Below are 24,044 nucleotides of genomic sequence, written 5' to 3' on the forward strand. Positions count from 1 at the left end.
GTTGTAGGCCAAAACATCTGGAGGGCCGTAGTTTGGGGATGCCTGAACTGGAGCGCTTGCAGGCCAGTGTTTTCCAGTTGTTGGTGTTTATACTACTTTTTTTAGATTTGCCTTGAGACAGTCTTTAAACCTCTTTTGTTGACCACCAGCATTGCACTTTCCATTTTAAAGTTCGGAATAGAGTAGTTGCTTTGAAAGATAATAATCAGGCATCCGTACAACATGACCAGTCCATCGAAGTTGATGTTGAAGAAACATTGCTTCAACACTGGTGATCTTTGCTTCCAGTACACTAATATTAGTTCGCCTGTCTTCCCAAGTGATGTGTAAGATTTTTCAGAGACACCATTGATGGAATCTTTTGAGAAGTTGGAGATGGCGTTTGTAAGTGGTCCATGTTTCACAAGCATATAGTAAGGTTGGTAGAACAATAGCTTTGTAAATAAGCATTTTGGTTTCCCTGAGAATGTCCTGGTCCTCAAACACTGGACTTCAGTTGGGAGAAAGCCACACTCACAGAGCTCAGGCAATGCTGGATTTTGGCATCCATGTTGACCCTTGTAGAAAGATAACTGCCTAGGTAGGAGAAGTGATTAACATTTTCCAATGTTACACCATTGAGTTGGATTTGTGGCGCTGCAGAGGGGTTATTTTGTACTTGTTGGTGCAGCACTTTGGTTTTTTGGATGTTGAGTGATAGGCCAAGCTTTTCGTAAGCTTCTGCAGATATATTTAGGATGGTTTGGAGGTCATCCTCTGAGCTTGCGCACACTACGTTGTCATCAGCATACTGAAGCTCTATGATGGAAGTTACGGTAACCTTACTCTTTGCTTTCAGCCTGCTCAGATTGAAGAGCTTTCCATCTGTTCGATATATGATTTCTACCCCAGTGGGGAGTTTCCCTTCAACAAAGTGTAGGATCATGGCAATGAAAATAATGAATAGAGTTGGGGCAATAACACAACCCTGTTTAACACCTGATCCCACTGTGAATGGTTCACTTTGAGAGCCATTGTTATCTGCGATTGTTGCTATCATGGAGGAGCCGAATGATGTTTACAAATTTATCTGAGCAGACAATTTTCAGAAGGGCAGTCCACAGGGCATTACGATTTACAGTGTCGAGAGCCTTAGTCAGGTCGATAAACTCCATATACAGGGGTTGGTTTTGTTCTCTGCATTTTTCCTGAAGCTGTCGAGCAGTGAAAATCATGTCCACTGTCCCCCTAGACGGCCAAAAACCATTTTGGGATTCAGAAAGTGTCACCCGGGATATTGTTAAGAGACGGTTTGCTAAGATCCTTGCAGGAATTTTGCCGGCTAATAGACAGATGCCTCAATAGTTTCTGCAATCAGTTCTGTCACCTTTTTTAAAAAGAGATTAATAATTTTGGCATCCCTAAAGTCTGCTGGGGTCGCTTCTCTTTCCCAGATTTATTTTGATGAGCTTGTGAAGTTGTTGTGTAAGTTCAATTCCACCCACTTTGAAGATTTCAGCAGGTATCCCATCAGGTCCACTGGCTTTGTTGTTTTTCATTTGGTTAATAGCTGTACACAACTCTCCCAGATTTGGAGATATTGTAAGTTCATCTCTAACTTGTTTTTGAGGAATTTGTGAGAGGACCTCAGCATCTACGGGGAAGTAGCGGTTAAGGAGATGTTGGTAGTCTTCTTTCCAGTGCAGTGGAATAGCTTCAGTTAGCTGGTTTCCCCAACATAGAAATTTGTCCAGATGTGAGCTGTCCAGGTGTGCATCAAGATCTTACAAACGTATTCTTATGTGTTGCAGGAGTGCACATGCCAACTGATTCTTTTTCAGATGAATACCAATTTATTGTGAATAAATTGTTTTTTTGGGGGGCAGCAATTTCATAATGTCAAAGCATGAGCTTAATTGTTGTTGTTGTTGTTTAGTCGTTTAGTCGTGTCCGACTCTTCGTGACCCCATGGACCATAGCACGCCAGGCACTCCTGTCTTGCACTGCCTCCCGCAGTTTGGTCAAACTCATGTTTGTAGCTTCGAGAACACTGTCCAACCATCTTGTCCTCTGTCGTCCCCTTCTCCTAGTGCCCTCAATCTTGCACAAAGAACACTAATTGGGGGTGCGATTCTAATTCGCATATGCCCCTGTCTTATTCTTTGACAGAACTGGTTAAAAAGCCATCACGGCTTGAATTTCTGTTGAGATGTCCAATTTCTAAAGAATGCAGAGAAATTGGGTATTTTGCCTATTCTGATACGGGTCTGAAAGTATCTTCCCTAATACAGGTTTGAGAACTTAAAAGCATCAAGCATTAAAACCAACCAACAAGAAAAAATGTGAGGATGTCTGTGATCCAGCCATCTAACAACATTCTAATAATGCATAGTGCTAGATCCTTATGGCAGCAGCATATGGTGCAGCATATTTAGGCAGAATGAAATGCAGCTGAGTGCTTTGCAAAGATTATGGCTTGTGACTTTCTAGTGCTTGCCTCCCTTGGTGAAGTACAGCAGGTACCAGAGGACATGCAAAGTTCCTCCGTCTTCCTCATTCGATTGCCGGTGGAGATCCTTCTGATCTCTCATCACCCGATAGCCATCCTTAAGCTGTAACTTTGGTGCTGCTAACACAGTGGTTTGACTTCATCTCCAGAGGCGCACTCCATTGTTTCTTGAGGCAGATGTATGCCAACAATCATTTCCCTATACAGTACATACCTATGTAATATCTACATTCATTTAGGCTGCATTCTTAGCCCACTTACCTTGGAGTAAATCCACTGAATTCAGTAGGGCTTCTCAGACATGTAAGGAATGCAGCCTTACTATATCTTACTAGTTTTTGTGTAAATAATATATATAAAAATTGATTTCAAACATTAGTATTATTTCTAGAAAAGTTACGGATTGGCAAGTTTATATTTCAACTGGTTTTTTGTCATGTAATTTTCTGCGCGCGCACAGACACAAATTATTGCATTGACTATATATATATATATATATATATATATATATATATATATATATATATATTATAGGGGTGCATTTGTTTCTATATCCAAGTTCCTCTACCAACGGCAAACTTTAACGATCAGTTACATGAATAGTTTGCCTTTTTTGTGCACAAAGCTACGGTACTTAAATTGTGCTCTTTTATTCTAAATGTGATAATTTCAGTTATGCAAATTTTGGATGGTTTTTATTTCATGGAGGAGAACTATATTTGTAATGGCAGATAAGATAAGATGCAGCGAATGAGTAAGGTTTGCATGACTGATAGTATAAGGAAGGAGCATCTGGTCATAATTGAAGCCTATGAATACTACATCCTTTTTGGCACATTGTGTGCACACTTTTCCTTCTAAACATGGACAACACGCACACTTTCAGACCTATTTCTTGTGCAATGAAGGCAAGAAACCTTTTGATTCCCCCCCTCCAAACATAAACACAAAGGCTAAATTTCCCAAGTTTCTGTGCCAGTTATCACATTGCATGTACACATAACTGCAGAAGATAAACCGTACTAGTAGTATGTGGTTTTGGCAATAATGAGCAATATTTGGCGAAATAACGAAAGTTGCACTTTCTTTACATTTTTTGAGAACGATGCAGGCTCCACAATGCACGAGTGTCTCAAACTACAAAGAAAACAAAAAGTAGCAATATATGAGCTACTAGTCAAATCTGAAGCCTTAGCTAGTGCTAACAAAAAGGTAATACATGGGAAATGGATCAGGATTTTCTTCCTCTCTCTCTCTTTTGAGTTCACTTTCCAAATCAATCACCTCCCTTGGAAAGAGGTGTGGAAAGGTAGATATATATTCAGCTTTTTGTACAAACAGTTTTCTGAACAAGTTTATAGGCTAAAAAGACACCTCTTTAGGTGTGACTTCTTTCTAAAAGATTTCCAAAATATAAACCACCTGCAGCTTTTGGGCCTTCACTTGAAATTTAGTTCATAAGTTGTAGAAATATTTCTAGCTGATTTTGATTCTTGCTATTGTGTGATGCTTAGATACAGTAAAAACATCTTAAGGTCTGTTTATGAGATTCCTTTTATGGATTTGTTTTTGTTTTTCAGCTTGAAGTTCAGTCCTGCTGTGTGTTCATTCCAAATGACAGCCTGCCATCCCCTAGTACAATTGTGTCTGGAGATATTCCTGGGACAGTCCGCAGTTGGTATCATGGGCAGGCTAGCATGCCTGGAACTCTTATTCTCTGCTTACCTCAGATAAAGGTTATGAGTGCTGGCCACAAGTACATGGAGCCCTTACAAGAAATTCCCTTTGTTGTGCAAAGACCAATTCTTGAAGAAGGTAGAGTATAACATATTCTATGGTCATCTTTTTCCCTGTGTACATTTTCAATGTGCTGAAACCTTTATGTTGAAAAATGTCCTTCAAAATGCTTACATACTACAAAATTTCTTTATTTTGTGATTTTGCTCCTGAAATTGTGTTACTTGGTCTTCTCACTTCTCAATCTTTAATATGTTTGAAGGCCACCGTTCTTCCTATTGCTGTGGTTAAATTGCCAGTAACATCCAGGCTTATCTTGTTTATTGCAACTATTTATTTATTTATTTATTTATTTATTCTTTCATTCATTCATTCATTCATTCATTCATTCATTCATTCATTCATTCTCTTCCTCTTGCAAACTTTCCCCACCAGACTCATTTGTTTAATATTTGATTGTTTTGTACCCTCTTTTATAGTTGTCGTAACTTGATGTTCCTTTTAGTGATACAATTTGAATGATTATCTTGAAACCCTGAATGAATGAGGTGGTTGCTGTTGAGAGCTCCTCTTTGTTGACTTTTCGTAGCCTGAGGCTCTGCTGTTCTGTTACATGTGCTTGCCCTGTTTTCGTTGGTTTGAAATGCCCTTCTAAGATGCATTGAATCTCTTCGTAGAAAATGTAAAGCTTGTTCCTTATTATATTTCTACTGCTGGCAGCCCTTCCCCCCCCCAATATATGGAGGGGTTTTGTTCTGAGGAACTGTACATGCTGGTGATATCAAGGTAACCCATTGAGCTGCAAACGTCCTTCCCCACCCTGCTCCACCCCTGCCCTGCCCCGCCCTTTTAGCGACATTTCAGTGACATCTTTATGGTGTTTCCAGGTCATTTCCAGGTTCGGCATGATGCATATATACACGGTCGCACACATATTAGATGCACGTAAATGTGGAGCTGCCTGTACTTGTTCTTTAACACATGAAATTGAAATTATTCATGCAAACTTGTGTTTAAGTAAGCCTGTTTCTATCTATTGGTTCATCCAGCCAATAATCATTTATCAAACAGTCAATTATGGATGCTTTCAGGTGAATATATATGTATGGGGGGGGGAATGTGAATGTGTTCATGGCAGCCAGTGTTAGGTATCTTCATGATTTTCATCTTCATCTGTGAGAGGAATACAGCAAGGGTGATGGGGGGTATGTTTTTTAACTGAGATTTGAGCCATGGTTCAGTGGTTCTCAATAGCCATCTGTTTAGTTTGTAACTGAGGTAAGACTTTCCCCATGTCCTTTACAGGCCTTGCGCCTGGCCTCTCTACTAGACAGTAGTTGTGTGAACAGTCAGCGTTAATAGCTCCTGTTTTTCAAATGTGTAGTTTGCCAATTTCATGTCATAACATGGCAACATTTGGGAAAGAACTATGTTTGCTATTAAGCTCTGAATGGAACTTTCCTGACAATTGTAGTAGGTTTAAAGAATGACATGTGTAGATTATTTTTGTTAGAATAGGAAATACATGCCATCCATATTTTAGGCCGTATACTATATGAATTTCTTAAACCAGCTTATGTTAACCGTAGACGTAAGTTTCATCTGTATTTGTGCAGTGTTGTTTAAAATGATAGCTTAGGCTGCAGTCCTAATCTCATTTACCTGGGAGTAAGATCTATCGAATTCAGATTTACTCAGACTTACTTCTGAGTGGACATAGGTAGGGCTTGAACTGCCATTGGCCTTTCTTAGTGCACAAAATCACTTAGAGCGTTTCCATTCTATGACTTTCCCTAAAATGTGGTTTGGACGTATCAGAAGGTACAGTATATTAAAAGATGCATTCAGTATTCATGAAATCCAGTGTTTTTGCAAATAAGTAAATAAAATGCTTCACATGTTCTTTCCAAACTCTCAAGTAAAACTTGCTGTGTACATTTAATTCTATCTCTACCCCTGCCTTTTATATCATGAAGTATTATTCACCAAACCACAGTAAATGCTACCTATTTATAGCTAGTGCTAATCTGTGTACATGGATCAAAACAAAAGTTGAACCCAACTGTGGCCATACACCTCATCATTTGAAACACTACTACCTAATTTTCTCGGAACTCGCTCAGCTGAATTTGTACAAATACCCGTAAGTCTGGATGAAAGCAAAACCATTTGGCTAGGTAGACTTTCAGCACAGTAACTCCCCAAAGGTTACATTTTGGATGAAGCTACAGTGCACATGTTTGTAATGAATGGAATCTTCATTCAGCACAGTTCCCCATTGAAAAACCTCAGTGTGCTTCTGATAAACACAATTTTTTGCTTTTCAATGCTGATGCCACCCTGCCTGATATAAAGAAAGGCATGTGTAGGCATATGTATCTGTTTAGGTACCGTATATGTATAAGACGACTTTTTAACCCAGGAAAATCGTCTCAAAAGTCCGGGGTCGTCTTATACGCCGGGTATAAGAATCTGTGGCCACCGCATATGGTGGGGGGAGCTCAAAAACGGCTGCGGCCGCATCCCCGCTGTATGTGAGCAGAGGATCCCGGCGCTGGAGTGCCGCCGTCGGCAAACCGCTCTGTAGTGTGCATGTGGCTCCGCACCCTGCTTGCCCCACACATGTCAGGCCCTCCCCGTCCCTTGGTGGGTCGGCATTTGGGGCAGGCCCGCTCTCAGGCGCGGGATGTGCTGGCGACACCCTCCCGACCTGTCACAGCCCCAGCCCACATGAGTGAGGTTGTTCTGGGAGCTCAGCCTAGGCAGCTCCCAGGCGCTCTCCACTCCCCCCATCCTCCTCCTCCTCCGCTCTCTCTTTCCCCCCCACTCGCCTCGGTGCCTGGAACAACAGAGTGCGCCGGAGGAGCGGGTTCCATGCCTGCTGGAGCCTCCTCTCGCTGCCGCCGCCGCTCTCCCCTCCCCCATCCTCCTCCGCTCTCTCTCTCCCCCCACTCGCCTTGGTGCCTGGAACAATAGAGTGTGAGTGGAGTCGGCTCTGGGCTGCGCTCCCTCCCCTTCTCCCTCTCCCTCTCCCCACCTCTCCTCTCCTCCCCTCCCCTCCCACCCGCCCTGAGCCAGAGGCAGAACAGCCGTCGCCGGAAGAGCCGGTTCCATGCCCGCTGGAGCCTCCTCTCACCGCCGCCTCGTTCTCCCCCTCAGCGCGCAGCCCTGGCATGGACGTTAGGTTTTACCCTTCCGCCCCCACCACCATTGGTTCCTTGCCCGGGGCTGACCCCGAGGGGTGGACGGCGGGTGGGCGGACGCGGGGGGAGGCGAGGAGGGATGGGCGCAAGTGACCGAGCAAGGGTGGCGGATACAAGTGACCGAGGAGGACGTGCGTTCAAGTCTCAGCCCCCCACCACACCACACCTCCCCTTATTCCCCACATCTTCTTCTTCAAGAGCTAACTGCAGTTTTTATGCTTCAGCTCCTTCCCTCCCTCCGAATGAAATCTACGGTAGTTCAAAATGCTACCGTAGTTCTTAGCATGCCTGCAAGTAAGCGCATTTAATTATCTGTGCATTTAAGCACTGTTGTCTCTTTTGGCTTCATTTACCGGTATTTAAAAAGCGGGGAGAGGAAGAGATACAGAATTTTTTTATTTGGTGTGCGTTGGAAGTTTGGGATATACTCGTTACGGCGAGTATATCCCAAACTCTATATTTTGACTGGAAAAGTAGGACATCGTCTTATACGCCCAGTCGCCTTATAGACATACTGTAATGGGTGACATCCAATGCTGTCTGTGCAGTGGACTGCCCCTCATGCAATCGGGCTTCTCTTTCCTGTTCTCTCTCCTCAGCTTCCTGCATCCCCCCAAAAATATATATTCTCTGGAGGCTTAGGGGATCCTCCAGAGGCAATCAGCATTTTTTGAACAGATTCTAGATCATTAAAGCATTAGAAATATATTTGTCTGTTTATTTACCCATGTGAAGAAGGATAAACATTCCTTTAGTAGAGTTCTTGCTCTCAGCAATTTCCATTGTTAGTAGGAGGAAAATATTTAATTCATGGTACATTTGTAAGGGACGCAGGTGGCGCTGTGGGTTAAACCACAGAGCCTAGGGCTTGCGGATCAGAAGGTCGGTGGTTCGAATCCCTGCGACGGGGTGAGCTCCTGTTGCTCGGTCCCAGCTGCTCTGGTTCGCCAGAAGCAGCTTTGTCATGCTGGCCACATGACCTGGAAGCTGTACGCCGGCTCCCTCGGCCAATAACGCGAGATGAGCGCTGCAACCCCAGAGTCGGCCACGACTGGACCTAATGGTCAGGGGTTCCTTTACCTTTTACATTTGTAACAATGTAAATGATAGTGTTGATCAAGATTCCAGCTCTTTAGAATAGGCTGTAAAATGTTAAGAAGGTTTTGCCAAGAGCCAAACAAAGTAAATGGAGTGAAATATTACTTGGGGACTACTGGGAGTGTTCTTAGCTCACAGCTACCACTGTTATTAGAGGGACGTGGGTGGCGCTGTGGTCTAAACCACAGAGCCTAGGGCTTGCCGATCAGAAGGTTGGTGGTACGAATCCCCGTGATGGGGTGAGCTCCCGTTGCTCGGTCCCTGCTCCTGCCCACCTAGCAGTTCAAAAGCACGTCAAAGTGCACATAGATAAATAGGTAGCGCTCCAACGGGAAGGTAAACGGCGTTTCTGTGTGCTGCTCTGGTTCACCAGAAGCGGCTTAGTCATGCTGGCCACATGACCCAGAAGCTGTCTGCAGACAAACGCCGGCTCCCTTGGCCAGTAAAGCGAGATGAGCGCTGCAACCCCAGAGTCGTCTGTGACTGGACTTAATGGTCAGGGGTATCTTTACCTTTACCTTTTACCACTGTTATTGGTCTGGAAGGTTGGCATGCTTGGACTCTCCAGTTGCATAGTAGCTCTCCATTTTAGGGAAATACATTTCCCAAACTTGAGATAGGTGGATAGCAAACACATTTGCGCTTTTGGAATCATCTCCTTAGTGGTATGCTGACTCCTGCTTAATGGAACTAAGTTAGTTATGTCCATTAATTCCAATGGGTCTATTCTGAGTAGGATTATAATTGCTACAACCCTAAAATCTGTTCAATGATCTCACATTGAATGATTACCCAGAACTGCCATTCCCTCTTCTCATATTCCTGTAAACATATTTGTTCTCTTTAAAAACTTTGCTCTCAATGATGTGGCATTTTAAGCAATTTTTAGATGTTTTATCTACCCGTATTTTTGAACCCCAGTGATCAGAATTCTTCACTGCGGGAGTTGTTTTAAATTGGATGCTATAATCCACCTAAAACCAAATTACTCTTAAGTCCCATTGAAGGGGAGAGCATAGTCTTAAATCTATCCTGCTGAAATCAGTATAAATTAAAAGCAGAGTCATGGGTGATTGCTATAAAAACAATGACAATATGGGGGTTCATCACATGGACAGGTGCAAAATATGGAATATAATAACAGATATTCTTGATGTGTGTATTATATGTAGCAGGAGATTATAAGGGCTTTGTTAATTCTAAGTTCCGCACAACACAAGGTAGTTGCTGGTGATCATTATTTGATTTGAGTAAAAAAAAAATTAGTTTGCTACAGGAATCGTCCCGTCATGAGGTGGGTTAATTTATTTAATGTATTAGGCTTTTGATATTTTCTTTATGTATTGAATATTTTGCTTTGTTCTTGATCCACTAGGTGATGCTTTCCCTTGGACAATTAATCTAAATCATTTCAGCATATATACTCTTCTTGGGCAGCAAATGACCCTGAATATAATAGAACCAATGGGCTGCACTTCTACTCTAGCAGTTACATCGCAAGCGCTACCTGCTGCAGGACCTGAATCCAGGCACTCATTCGTTGTATGTCTTCACGTTGACCTTGAATCTCTTGAAGTAAAATGCTCAAATCCTCAGGTTGGTGCATTTATTTGATTTATTGGGGCAAATCAAAATAGTTGATTTAAGAATTACTATTCTGGGTTTTGTAAAAGAAATACCTTTCTTTTAAGCTCTCTCTCTCTCTCTCTCTCCCCCCCCCCCAAACCTCAGAAAAAAGGAGCCATCAAGATCACTGTACTTAGATTAGATTACAATTTGCTTTGAAGCTCTTTCAACTTTCGTAATTTAAATTCGTCTCAAAGTGTAATAGCTACGGCACATAAATGCATCTTTTGGCTGATGGAGTGAAATGACTTGCAGATGTACTGTTCAATGTTGGGGCCCAGCTTTGCTGTCACTGTAGATGCATCTGTTGAAATGATCTAATGTAGTCTTTGTGCAAATTAGCACATACCTGTTCTCGTGCAGCATAACATACCGTCCATTAAGGCAAAAGGCTATTTATTCCTTTATTTATATACTTTCACTCTGGCTCTCCATCCATGCAGACCCCAAGGTGTCTAACCACAAGTGGAGCATAAAACAGATTTAAAATATACGTAGTTATTACATTTTTTAAAAGCCAGTAAAATTCAAAAAGGGAAGCAGGAAAATAAGTCTTCAGTCACTGCCCACACCAAAAGCACATTGGAATAACATGTTTTGTCTGAAGCAGGGGTGGAAGGAGGAAAACCAACTGGGAATTCCAGGGCAAAATATTTCATATCAGTACCACCGCTGAGATGCCCCTGTCCCATGTATCCAAATAGCATACCGCTACTAATGGTGGGATAAGTGGCATAGCTTCAATTTAAGCCTGCCAAGTGAGCCCATAGGACATTCCGTTAAGCATTCCAGGCCAAAACCATTTTGCACTTTTAAGGGTCAGAACCAACACTTCTAATTTGTCTTAGAAGTTCCGGAACTAATAAAATTGATATAATATCAGTGTAATGTTCTAAAAAAACAAACAAAAAACCAGGCCCCAATCAGGATGTTGTATTGTGTATTCTGCACCAACTCAAATTCCAAGTGCTCTTCAAAGACAGTTCCTTGTAGAGCAGATTGCAATAATCTAATCTGGATATAATCAAGGCGTGTCTAACAGCGACCAGATCCAGGCCTGGATTAATTGTATTTGATTGCATGGGTGGAGCACAACACCTCCTCCCTGTTCATCACCTCATTAGCAAGGTGCTGAGTTGGAGACAGTCATGTCAGGGGTTGCAGTTCAATCCCAAAATGGTTTTGGTAAAGAGGGTTTATAATGGTAGCAGCATGCTGCCCCCCCCATCTTATTCCTCTTCTTCTTTTTTCCTTTTTTAACTTTTACAAGCTGTCAGCTTGGGCAGTGTAGCAGAGCTCTGGCCACTGTTCTTCTCATGCAAAACCAGCTCCTTTTAAAAAGAAAGAGGGAGAAAATGATCAAAGAGTATAAAGGTAAAGGACCCCTGACAATTAAGTCCAGTCGCAGACTCGGGGGTTGCGGCGCTCATCTCGCTTTGCTGGCTGAGGGAGCCGGCGTTTGTCTGCAGACAGTTTTTCCGGGTCATGTGGCCAGCATGACTAAGCCGCTTCTGGCGGTACCTATTTATCTACTTATCTACTTCTGGTTGGCAAGGCCTAGGCTCAGTGGTTTAGACCACAGTGCCACTGGCGTATATGATGATGCAATTAATGCATGCCTACAAAGGGCAGGCATGTAATTAAATTGCTTTGGATAATTATTTGCTAAATTATGATATGCATAATACATATCACCTGTATCTTGAACATTCTGTGGAAAAGACAGTCCCTTAAATAACTTAAATGCCTGTTCTTCCTAATTTTCCCTTTCCCAGGTTAGCAAGATGGGTTGTTGGCTCCACCTTTTTGGTTGAAGGCAGGGCTCCCACCATACATATTTTCATCAGTTCCTGTGTGTTTTCATCAGTTCCCTTTGAGCACCCACTTTGGTGACAAAGGGTTTAACAGGGGTTAGTGTTGCTGTCACAAGCCTGGTCGGTCCCCGGAAATTCCTCTTGGTAGTGGGAGGCACAATAGAGTACTCTGAATGACAGGTCATAGAAAGACCCAACAGCTGCTAGTCTCTTTAGCTTGAGAACGCCTTGTTTTTCTGGGGTAGAGGCAGTAGTCTCTTTCCGTCTTCAAAAGCGAGAGTGACACATAGAGGAGGGGACTTAAGCCTGTTCCCCAGCTCAGAACATTCAGGTTCTAGGTTAAGCTGATGTAGGGTTGCCTCAGATGCCACGGGAGAGCTATGTGCTCAGGCTAGTGCAAGCATGCACTAACTAGTGATTTGGAGCTAATAGGATCTGCACTGTGTATAGCATGATTCTCAAAACAGTCCTCTCTCTCTTGTGCTGAGGTCCCTATTATAAGATTTGAATAGAGTGTGTGCATTTTTAAAAAGAGATTTGCGCATCTCTGGATTGTTAGTCTTGCTTTTAATTATAGGTAAAGGTAAAGGGACCCCTGACCATTAGGTCCACTCGTGACCGACTCTGGGGTTGCAGCACTCATCTCACGTTATTGGCCGAGGGAGCCGGCGTACAGCTTCCGGGTCATGTGGCCAGCATGACAAAGCCGCTTCTGGTGAACCAGAGCAGCACATGGAAATGCCATTTACCTTCCCGCTGTAGCGGTACCTATTTATCTACTTGCACTATGACGTGCTTTGAACTGCTAGGTTGGCAGGAGCTGGGACCAAGCAACGGGAGCTCACCCCGTCGCGGGGATTTGAACCCCCTAGGCTCTGTGGTTTAACCCACAGCGCCACCCGCGTCCCTCTGCTTTTAATTATACTATACTTCTAATTTTGAAGATGTTTCCAAAGCTACCACAGCATTTAAGTAGTATTGCCAGAGTTGGGAATGAAAGGGACCTCACACCAGTACCGGCTCTCTTTAAATTATTAGCTGCGTATATGGGAATGATCAAACAGTTCACTTCAGAGTTGCCACCAACATGCTAAATAGAAACCACCACCCTCTTTATAATCAAATGCAGTTAATAAAATATAATCAGATACATTTCTAACCAACAAGTGAAACCTTAGGTCTTCTTCACTTTACCTATGGCAGGGTTGTTTAGTGTTTCTTTCATATTACAGAAAGGGTCTCTTTCTGTATCTTGTGTGCAAACAACACATAGGGTATTTTAATTTTTTGTTTTCCTCCCATGGGAAAGTAGGCCATTCATACATCCATGGTGTACATTATAGATTCAGGTTCAATACAGGTTGTAAAAGCTTGCTTGCTGATAGGCACCTCAGGCACAACTATTCTGAATCATAGAATCATAAAATTGTAGAGTTGGAAGGGATCCCGAGTGTCATCTAGTCCAGCCCCCTGCAATTCAGGAATCTCAACATGTGTCGATGACACCTCTGTTTCAGAATACATTTCTCAGCAGGGGTGTGAGATCTCAAATTCTACACCATCTTCAGGCTTCACAACAAGATAAAAAGGAGCCAGGAGTGTATATTTTCTTGATTGCTTATTTACTTGTGCCTTAAGAAAGTGTTATGAAAAAGCACCATTCAAACCTGCCATAATACTATAACAAGGCACAGAAATGGAAAGATGCTGCAATTGAAAGACAATTGATGGTTTTCATCTTCTTTTACTTGGCCTTGAAAATATTTGGCTGTTGAAAATATTTTACTGTTACATTGGATTTTTTTTGTTTTAGAAAGAGTACTCTGCTACGGCCTCTACAAGTGTAACATTGGCTCCTTGTTAACCAATCTAATTTATTAATTGTGATGTTTAATGCTGTTCTTGGCTAGGGTGCTTTTGAAACATTTGTATTGAGTTTCATTATATTGATTTGTCTTGCAAGCTGGCTTGAATGCCCTTTGTAAACAGAAAGGCAGAATAGAAATATTTTGATAAATATATACATAAATCTGGAGCCTGCTTTGGATACTTGTATTCCCTCCTCGTCCCTCCACTCACTTTCCTTCTCTCTTCTTCTGTAACCACAATTAAGCAGTTTATTGGCAGATGGTTTCAGATACTCTTTAAAATGTTTTCTTACCAAAAATGTGGTTGAAAACCTCCAAGTATACTTTCCATTGAAGAACTTAGCACAGAAATAAATGTATGCCATAGCCCAGGGGTGTCAAACTCAAATTCATCGGGGGCCGCATCAGCAGTTTGGTCACCCTCAAAGGGCCGGTAGTATCTGTAGGACTATGTGTCCACTCTTTATTATCATAAATTATTGTCACTGCATTCAATTATTACTGTTTTTTGTAATAATGTAAGTAATAACCAACATAGTCAGAATAATGGCAAGTAGATATTCAAATGTACAATTATTGTACAATTTATTGAAAAATGATTTTTTGGTAACTGCACTGGGTGGTGGAGGCTCGCTAGGGTTTCATGCAGGAGCTTTGCAGAGCTACTGGTACCTGGAGATGCTGGGGTCCTTCTGCATGCAGGACAGATGTTCTGCCAGTGAGCCACCACCCTTCACCAAAGGGACTGGCTGAGGTTGACTCACTGGAGCTGTTCTTCTGGTTCCAGGGTTTAAGGGCCAGAAGTATAAAGCAGCATCCTACCGTGTTTCCCCTTTTTTAAGACACCGTCTTATAACTTTTTTTCGTCAAAAAAACACAGGGTGACTTATTTTCGGTGGGTGTCTTTTTATTATTATTACTGTAAGTGGTTCCAGCAGCACGCACAGAGGTTCATCTGGACCTGAGTCTTTTTTTCTTCTTTTTGGTACCAGGTGAAAACGTTGTATTACCCCAGACTTTTTAGATGTGGTTTTATGACCATGTTACTGCTGATTTTTTTTTTAAAAAAATGTGTTCTCCTTTAAAGTTGGTTTGAATGAGGCTCGGGGTGCTCTGCGTGCGCTGCTGGGTGTCGACCCAAGCCCCTGGGAGCCGGCAGGAGGAGGAGGAGGCTTGCTGGGTCGTCACCCAGCAGCGCGCGCAGAGCGCCCCGAGTCTCTGGCAGCCAGCAGCAGCAACGCTCCCAGAGACTCGGGGTGCTCTGCGCGTGCCTCCTCCAGAGGCTTGGGACGGCACCCAGCAGCACGCACAGAGCGCCCCGAAGCCTCTGGAAGCCGGCAGGAGGAGGAGGAGGAGGCTTGCCAGGTCGTCACTCAGCAGCGCGCGCGGAGCGCCCCGAGTCTCTGGGAGCGTTGCTGCTGCTGGCTGAACTTTAAATCCTCCTGCTCCTCCATGCGGCGCTGCTGGGTGCTTTGTCTGTGCTTCAGCAGCAGCAGCAGCAGCAGCAGCCGTTTCCAGGCGCCGAGCCGTGGCAGGAGGAGGAGGATTCAAAGTGCTACAGAGCACTGCTGCGTCGCAGAGGCTCGGGACTCTCCGTGCGGCGCTGCTGGGCGCTGACCTGGCAAGCTGCCTCCTCCTTCTCCTGCTGTGGCTCGGGGTGCTCCACCCAGCGCTGCTCCGGCCGCCTTTCTACCCCCCCAGGCCCCAGCTATTTGTCGGCGCTTTGTCGGCGCGGCGCTTCAGCAGCAAGGTCCCGCTGCTGGGTCCCGCTGGCTGGGGCGCTGGCGGGCCACATGACGAGGTCTGGCGGGCCGGATTTGGCCCCCGGGCCTTGTGTTTGACACCCGTGCCATAGCCCTTCTAGGATAGTGTCACTTCCATAGTTGTAAACAGTGTTCCCAAATTTTGGGCACAATTTTCTTTCTGTAAACAAAAAGTGTCTGGGGCGAGATAGATCCCACAAAATCTATTGATTTGGGGAATTATGGTATTTTCTTGTCCCAATCAATTTTAACCACATTGTTTATCATGCAAAAACTGATCAAGGGAACAGGTTATATATAGTTTTGTCTTCTCCTGACACATCTCATGTGGATTTGTTTGGGACAGTCTTGTGCTCCAAGGTACATTTGAATTTGGCTTGAGGTAACAAAATCCTCCACAAAGTTGTGTCTTGTCAGTTTCTAAGTTTTTGTCAATGAAGGTTAGGAAACCATTACTTACATTAACATTGGTGCTGAAAGAGCATTTTTACCAGGGAGGAGCTTTCATTCTTAAGGCTAGGATCCTATTTGTTAGTAGCTTTCAGGAGGTAGTCATTGCATTATGTGATATCCACATTGCCATAAAACAGTGAAGATGATTTTAAGAAGCACAGTGGTACCCTGGTTCTCGAACGGCTTAGTTGATGAACAAATCGGCTCCCGAATGCTGGAAACCCGGAAGTAAGTGTTCCGGTTTTCGAACGTCTTTCAGAAGCCGAACATCTGATGCGGCTTCCGCTTGAGTGCAGCCAATTGGAAGCCACACCTTGCTTTTCGAACGTTTCAGGAGTTGAACAGACTTCCGGAACGCATTTTGTTCGAGAACCAAGGTATCACTGTATCTTTTCTGTGGCCTAATAATGAAATTTCACAAAGTATTTTCACGCCACAGGAGACTGGGAGAGATGGCTTGCATGAATCATTGACACTTGATCAGCTTAGCAAAGTATACTAGAAATAGGTATTTTTTCCATGTTAACAATATTAGATTTATGCTGTACTGCCATCCATATGTGCCACAATCAATATCCTTATGACAGTTACCTGTGTAAATACTGAAAGATGTTAAATGTATACATTTTAAAAAGTACACCTCTTTACAAAAAGCTGTGTGGCAAAATGCATGAGGAGGACTGCTTTCTATCTATGTTTGATTTAAACATAAAACATTAAAATATTAATTGAGAGGAATTTTGGGCTCTTACAAAAAACAAACAAATACCTCCAACGCTGTAGCTATATAAAGACAGTGAAACCAAAATCTGAGGATAAATCATATTCTCATATGTACAAAATTAAGTCCTGTTTTCTATCAAATTTAAACTGACAACAGTGTTTTTCTGCATCTGTTCTGCCCACATTAGAAGCCAACGTCATTCTCTGGATATGTCCCGAGGCTGGAGCTTCTTTATAATATATGAAAATTTTGATTCCCCTCACCCTCAAATAATGGCAAGCTGGGTATGGTGTCCAGCTGTGCATCTGCTTATGTATCGTGTTTGCAGATTCCCTGTTCTTTTTAAAATACAGTATGTGGCAAACTGTTGTCATACAGATTCTATGATTAATGCTTATTTGTGAAGCCTTGTGTAAATACCTTCGAACTGAGTCAGACAATGCAGAGTTATACAGAGTGTTTTGTGGATACTGAAAAGACACATTCCAAGAGACTGTTCAGTCCCCCCCCCCGCAGACTGAGAACAGCTTCATGTCTGCCATGAACAAATAATTTCGCATTTTGCAAACTATATTGCCTTTGTTTTTAGAATTTGAGATTGTTGTGAGTCCACTGAATGGGATGAGCGTTTGTAAGAGCCTGTGAAAAAGTGTATTTTTAAAAAAGTATTTATTAAAACTCTACCTTGCCTAGGGCTTGCATTTTTATACTGTACTTTTACATTTGTTACATGCTTTATACCGTAGCAAAAATGATCAGGTTGGGATCTTTACATTATAAAATATTGAAGTTTTAATGATTTGCTGATCCTTATTACCTTTTTTCCCGTTTAAGGTGCAGCTGCTGTATGAACTAGCAGCTATAATGAACAAAGTCTGGAATAAGATTCAGAAGAAGGGTATTTTGCACCAGTCTCCAGTTTATACAGAATCCACTTCAGGGCCTGCACCTCCAGGCTCCCCTGTCAAAAGTAGTGTTGAGACAGTTCCACCAGATACCAGCACATGTAGCCCATCTGCTGACATTGGAACAACTACAGAGGTAATTAAAAATTATATTGACATGCTATGGTAATTGGCTAAGAGTCTGAGCAAGTGACCAAATAGGAATCCACAGGATAAAAGATGTAAATAAATGAACATGGATAAATATTCATTGAGGTTTAATGAACCATGCTCAGCATCAAACCTTCACAAAACAGAAAGAAGTGATACAAATAGAACATTATGAATGCGTTCATTGTTTATTTTCACATAAATGAGCTGCAGTGAGCCTTAGGCTTGTCCTTCCCCACCCCCTCCCTATCCAGGTGCAGCAGTGAGGAGGAGATTGGAAGCTGTTGCTTCTGTTTTTGATACCATAGTTCTCCTCTTGGTATCATGAGGTCACTGGATTGGTCACGAGGCAAGAGAAGAAGCTCTTTGGGAATGTGGGAAGTTCCCAATCAGCTTTTTGCTCCTGTCTGAATGAAGCAGCTACATCACTCTTGGCTCCCACTGTCTTCTGGGGCATACTTTGTTTGCACTTTCTGGATAAAGTTGCAAATTATATTGACTATTATCCTGAAACATGAAGAGCCATCTTGTGCTGCTGCAGATATAATGCCATTCCCTGTCTCTTTTAGGTGGGTCTATATAAAACCATCTCACTTTTTTCATATTAACTCAACCAAGTCTGGTCTAATTCTCCTACTTAAGCCAATGGCAAAACCTATATGTGATTTGTAACTTTGCCCATGGGGGAAACAAAGCAGAATTCTAAAAGAATGTCTGTCCGATAATGATTTCCCTTTTCCTTCCTTCCTTCCTTCCTTCCTTCCAAGAAACACTTTCGACCAGGGTTGGGGGATCTGTGACCTTCCTAGATGTTGTTGAACTCCAGTTCCCATCATTTCTGAACCACAGGATTGATGAGAGTTGGAGTTCAACAACATCTGGAGGGCCATAGGTTCAGCAAAACTGCTTTAGGCAATTTCTACTTTAAGCAACAACAAAAACCCACCCAACAACCTAGATTTTTATTGTATTTTGGTAGTTATCCATTATACTTCATTACTCATAAATTACCTCATTTTAGCTTCAGCTAGCTTTCTTCTAACATCAGATCTGGCTCAATAGGTTTCCATGAACACCTAGCCAATTGCTCTGCAAATTGATAGTAAAAATATACTATGTTGTGTAATGATTTGTTTAAGTAGGCCATATTGGCAAGCTAAGTTTCAGTCTCTCTTGTGGCATTCTAATTCCAGGGTGCTTCAGCCTGTGGTGGCTTTGTTTAAAAAGGGAGCAAGGAATAAATTTTCCCGTGCTTCCTTAGAGAAGCATTTTCCTGGTTACATTAGAGCAAATATATTAGTTGATAGCTGATGGGAAAACCAAACACAGGATAAGGTCTTTCTTGACTCTGCCAGAAGTTCCTTTTGGATTATCTTTTGGTATGGGCCAGGATTTACTTTCAAAGGATTCACTTTTGGAGAATAGTGCTAGGGACACCAGTAGATTCTGCCCCCTTGAAGAGGCTGTGACGGTGCTTGACTTGGACTGTACCACCTACCTTGGACACAGCAGTTTATAGCACCTGCATCGTTCTTAGGCTGGGGAGGCAGCAACAGCAACAACAACAACAGCAGAGGTTCATAATTTGATTGCAGAAATTATTAAAGAAATGGAGTCCATGAGAAAATAGGTTAGATTTAGAGACCATAAATCTCTGAATCAGGGATCATCTGAGATCTGAATATAGTTTATTACCTTCTTCTTTTACTCTGTATTGTGAACAATAATAGTATAGTAAACTTATTAAGTTAAAAGAGTTTGTTTCATCAGGGTTTATAATATTTTAGCTATGTTCCAATTACTGGAACATGGTACGGTGTAACATTTCCTGGGTATATTTAGATTATTGTTGGAAGGGGGACTGCTCTGAAATTTGTTACTGTTTTGTTTATACATCCAGTACAATTTATGTTTAAAGCCTTGAACGTTGTCAAATAAAAATACGCTTGCATCCTTTGTATGAATTTTTTACGTCAGACATTTCACAGTTAAAGCATACTACTTCTCTTCTGGACCAGAATGATTATTTTGAAAGGTTTCACCCCTCAAAGTTCTTTCAAGTATACAAGTCTTTCCATAAATGAACTGGGGGCGGGGAGGGAGTTGGGGTGGTATGACCCACTCCAACAATTGTTTGTATTAAATAGCATATGAAGTATTTATTTATACTATCCATAGATGATTTATACATTTAAGCTGTGAGTAATTCTTTTCATGCTGACAGGTTGATAGGGAGTGCTGCTCTCTTATGTGTGTACAGCTATCAGGATTCCTGAATTTCAAACTGGGTGGTGGCTAAGATGGAAACATGAGTGAGAGGCTTAAGCACCAGAGCTTAGAAACAGTTAATCATTTTTACCACCCCTGTATTGGAGCGAAGGTAGTATTGACTACAACAGGCCACTTGTTACTGTTTACTTAAGTACAAACAGTTGAGGAAGTGTTTAGTCCTTGGGGGAGCTGTATGACTGAACAGAAACACAGAAGTTATTTTGATAAGGCAGAGCGGTAATTTGCTCAAAACTCTGATCATCCCTTAGCTTTAATGCAGGCCAAGGATGAAGGCCCTATATGTTTGGTTCCTCCAGATGAATAAAGATAAATTCTCCTAGAAAAATAAACTCACTATTTTGGGTCAATTTGCAAGAACTGGCAAAAGAATTAAACTGTGTACTTTAGGGCTTGGCATGAGGAGGGGTGGGAAAATAGTTCAGCCTTCTAGATTCTGGCATTTTTATGGATTTGGATGCAAAGTGGAAAATTAAGGCATAGATTTACTTAAGTATGTATGCGAGGAATTAGGAATTCAAAATAAAGTGGAATGAGAAATAAAAATGTTTCTTGTCAGTACAGTATTCTAACATTTTGATTGGAACCTAGTATTTCAAAAATAAAAAATTAAACTTATTTTTTAAAATAGTATTAGAATTTATAGCAAGAAATTATTTCCCAGTCTGTCCAAAAGTGTCTGGACAGCTTTCAATTTAGTTTGAAAGCACCCATAGGTTTGGCACCCATAGGACCCATTGTTATGATGGCCTCCAAAAACACAAACTGCATGGAAAGCTGTTTGTGTGAAACATGATTTTAGACAGTTCTGATCAGGACATTAAAATCATTCTCTGTGCAGTTTTTCTTGTGTTGTCTTAATTGCACAACCAGTTTTCTATGCAGTTTACATTCTCAGCTAAAATCACACTAGCAGTTGCTCATTCCTTCCCGCAACTTGGATTAAGCCGTAAAATGGGAGATGTTTTGAGCAATCATCTTTGAACATTTTTTCCTTTTCTTATATTTGACAAGGAATGAGAAAAACATTGAACAATTTACATTTCTGTATACTTCAGAAGCAAGGGCATGATGGCCCATGCATCTGTGATAGATTTTCTGTAATGTTTGGTTCATACAATGAGATATTATGTGATATTTTCATGCAGTTATTACCTAAGAAGTGTTGTCGGCTCAGATAACATTTGTAGTGTACTTCTTAGAATTTGCTAGGTTTGCTGTTGTATTCACTGGAACACAGATTTGAGTCCTTGAAAGCTAAACATGTGGTAGATAATTACATACTCATTCCTTCTGTAGAGAATGATTGAATATTTTTGAAATGCTTAATTTATGTTTGGCTTCATGAATTTAATTAATGCTACCACAGGTGAAGTTATACCCTAATTATTAACCAGTTGGTTATCTGTGGAGAGTGATTGAATTTCTAATATGTTCAGAATATATTTTGAAGCCTTTTCCCACACTCGGGTTTTTTTCTTCAAACATTGCAAAGATATCTGTAACTTCCAACTGCTAAACACAAAACAGATTTCTCTGGAAGGAAGTTCTACATCTCGGATTAAAGTCTGAAACAGCTGAATGCAAAAGTTTTTTTTTTTAATCCAATTTATAAATATAAAATCTTGCCATGACCTTGTTATTTTCTTCTTTCTATGACTTTTTGTTTACTATAGTTAGGATAGATCTTTTGTCATGAAAATAATTTTTGCAATTAGGTCAGTAAAAAATATAGTTTGGCAGATCAAACTCTGAAAATGATCAACAAAGAAATTCTGCAATGCTGCTGTTTTCAAGCACATGGAAAAGTATTCTTTCACTAAAATTAAATCACTTGGGAGCAGCAAACCTATCTAGAGAACATCAAAACTGACTTGAACTTCACTTTTGGACCAACAGAGAACACGTTTTCATGTTTTAAACAAGTAATACTTTGATTCCTAATAAGATATATTTGTTTACTTCTGTTATGCTAAATCCATACATTCCTCATGCAGAAGAGAGATTCTGACTCTTCGTCGCTTTTAATTTTTAGTGTTCACCCCAACTTATTTGTCTGTTACATGCTTTTGTACCTGACCAAGTGCATTGTAACTGGTTCTCAAAAGTTTATATGAAATTTAGATGAATTTTTTCAGGAAAAACTGGATGCAAGAAGGTGAAAATATAATGATGGACGTAGGTTGTTTAGTTACAAAACAGTGGTGGGGAGGGGAGGAACTTGTTAAGTAGCACTATATCAAGGATGTCCAACTTCCAAGAGACTGCGATCTACTCCCGGCGGAAAAAAGTGGCAGTGATCTACCCATTTGGGGGTGGGGGGAGTTCAGAGTTGTTGAGCTTTTATTGGGAAGCTTCCCAAAGTTGTGGACCTTTTTTTAAACAATAAGTGTGCAGAATTAAAAAAAATCGCTCACCAACAATGCAGCCGCTAACAGACGGACGCAGCGCTGCAGCAGACAAAGGATCGCTCACTTAACGACCGTTTGGACACCCCTGCGCTATGTCTTGAATTGGGCTCAGTAGCATGTAGGCAGCCAGTACAAGCTCTCCAGAAGTAGTATTATATTGTTCTGGACAACTGAACCTGACAATATTCTAGCAGTTGCATTTTGCACCAACAGCATCTTCAAGGGCAGCTCAGTTCAGAGTGCATTATAGTAGTCTTGCCAGGAGGTCACCAATGCAGCGGTTACTGTGGCCAGAGTTTCTCCATCTAGGAATGGCAGTAGTTGATGAACTAGAATAGGCAATCCATGACACTGATACTACTTCAAACTCCATTGAGAAAATTGGATAACCTGAAGTTAAGTACCTGTTGCCTCAAAAGGAATACAACCCCATCCAAAACAGGCCATTTACTCAATTATTGGACCTGACAACTCACAACACCTTTGCCTTGTTGGGATTCAACTTCAGTGTCTTGTGTCTCATCCAGCCCATTACCACCTTCAGGCATACTCGGCCAAAATCCCACTCTTTTCTGCCTCTGCATTGTAATTCTGTTGAATCTTCCATGGTCTTTTTTATATCTAGGGAGCAGGAAAAAGAGATATAAACACAACAGAAATGAACAAGATCATACAGAAAAGCATTTTACAAATGTATTTTATATAGATTGGATCTGAATATGATACATTTATGTTAGGTTTCTACTAATGTTTTGGGGTTTTGGTATTTTTTGGCAGGGTGAATCTCTACAAGGTGGCGATGATTCTCCTTTCTCAGATTCTGTTACCTTAGAACAAACAACAAGCAATATTGGCGTATCAAGTGGACGTGTTAGCTTATGGATGCAATGGATGTTGCCAAAACTCACTGTAAAGTTATTTGCACCAGACCCAGAAAGCAAAGGAACAGGTATTGCATACAGCATTTTTAAAACAAAACTAGTAATTTGAAGTTACCGGGCAGTTTTGTTCCAAGTCTTCTAGTATTAACAGAGATGGCATTTGAGAGTCCTAAATCTACAGTCTCCAGACTTATTTATTTAAATATTTTAGTCAAACTCAACAGTGAAAGCTCAGGATACGTTAGGGTTAAAATGACAAAACAAATATAGAAACACATCCACTTAAATATTAAGATAAGCCCAGAAAGATTAAAATCTTTACTTGCTAGTCTCCATCCCAGTGCATCTGTGACTAACTTCTTTTTCCAGCCAGTACATTCAACCTTTGCAACAGATTACTATTTGGCAAATGCTGTTTTTTTATGGCTGCTTGGAGATTGCTTATATATTTGGGGTTGGATCCAGAATTGCCCTCCTACAAATGGAAGGGCTCCTTGTGTTCACAGAAAGATCTGAGATCAATCAGGGACTCCTATCAGAATAAGTTGTAGAGAGGACTTTTAAGATTCCACTTTTCCAATACAGCCCCCCAGCCCCCAGTGTCACCTCCCATACTGCTCCGCTGAATTCCATA

The 24,044-nt window shown here is 41.6% G+C and overlaps 1 protein-coding gene across 5 annotated transcripts in view; it reads left to right on the forward strand.

The window, feature by feature from the left end:
- VPS13B (vacuolar protein sorting 13 homolog B) overlaps window positions 1-24,044 on the forward strand; it is a 384,018-nt gene that overhangs the window by 180,275 nt on the left and 179,699 nt on the right. For all 5 annotated transcript variants that reach the window (XM_035126124.3, XM_035126121.3, XM_035126123.3 and 2 more), the window contains exons 23-26: window positions 4,069-4,303; window positions 9,902-10,122; window positions 17,609-17,815; window positions 23,307-23,478. In XM_035126124.3, the coding sequence (XP_034982015.3) occupies window positions 4,069-4,303; window positions 9,902-10,122; window positions 17,609-17,815; window positions 23,307-23,478 (835 nt within the window). The remainder of the gene's footprint in view (window positions 1-4,068; window positions 4,304-9,901; window positions 10,123-17,608; window positions 17,816-23,306; window positions 23,479-24,044) is intronic.

Source organism: Zootoca vivipara, chromosome 8 (assembly GCF_965207765.1).
Source record: "Zootoca vivipara chromosome 8, rZooViv2.hap1.1, whole genome shotgun sequence".
Classification (NCBI taxonomy): Eukaryota; Metazoa; Chordata; class Lepidosauria; order Squamata; family Lacertidae; genus Zootoca; species Zootoca vivipara.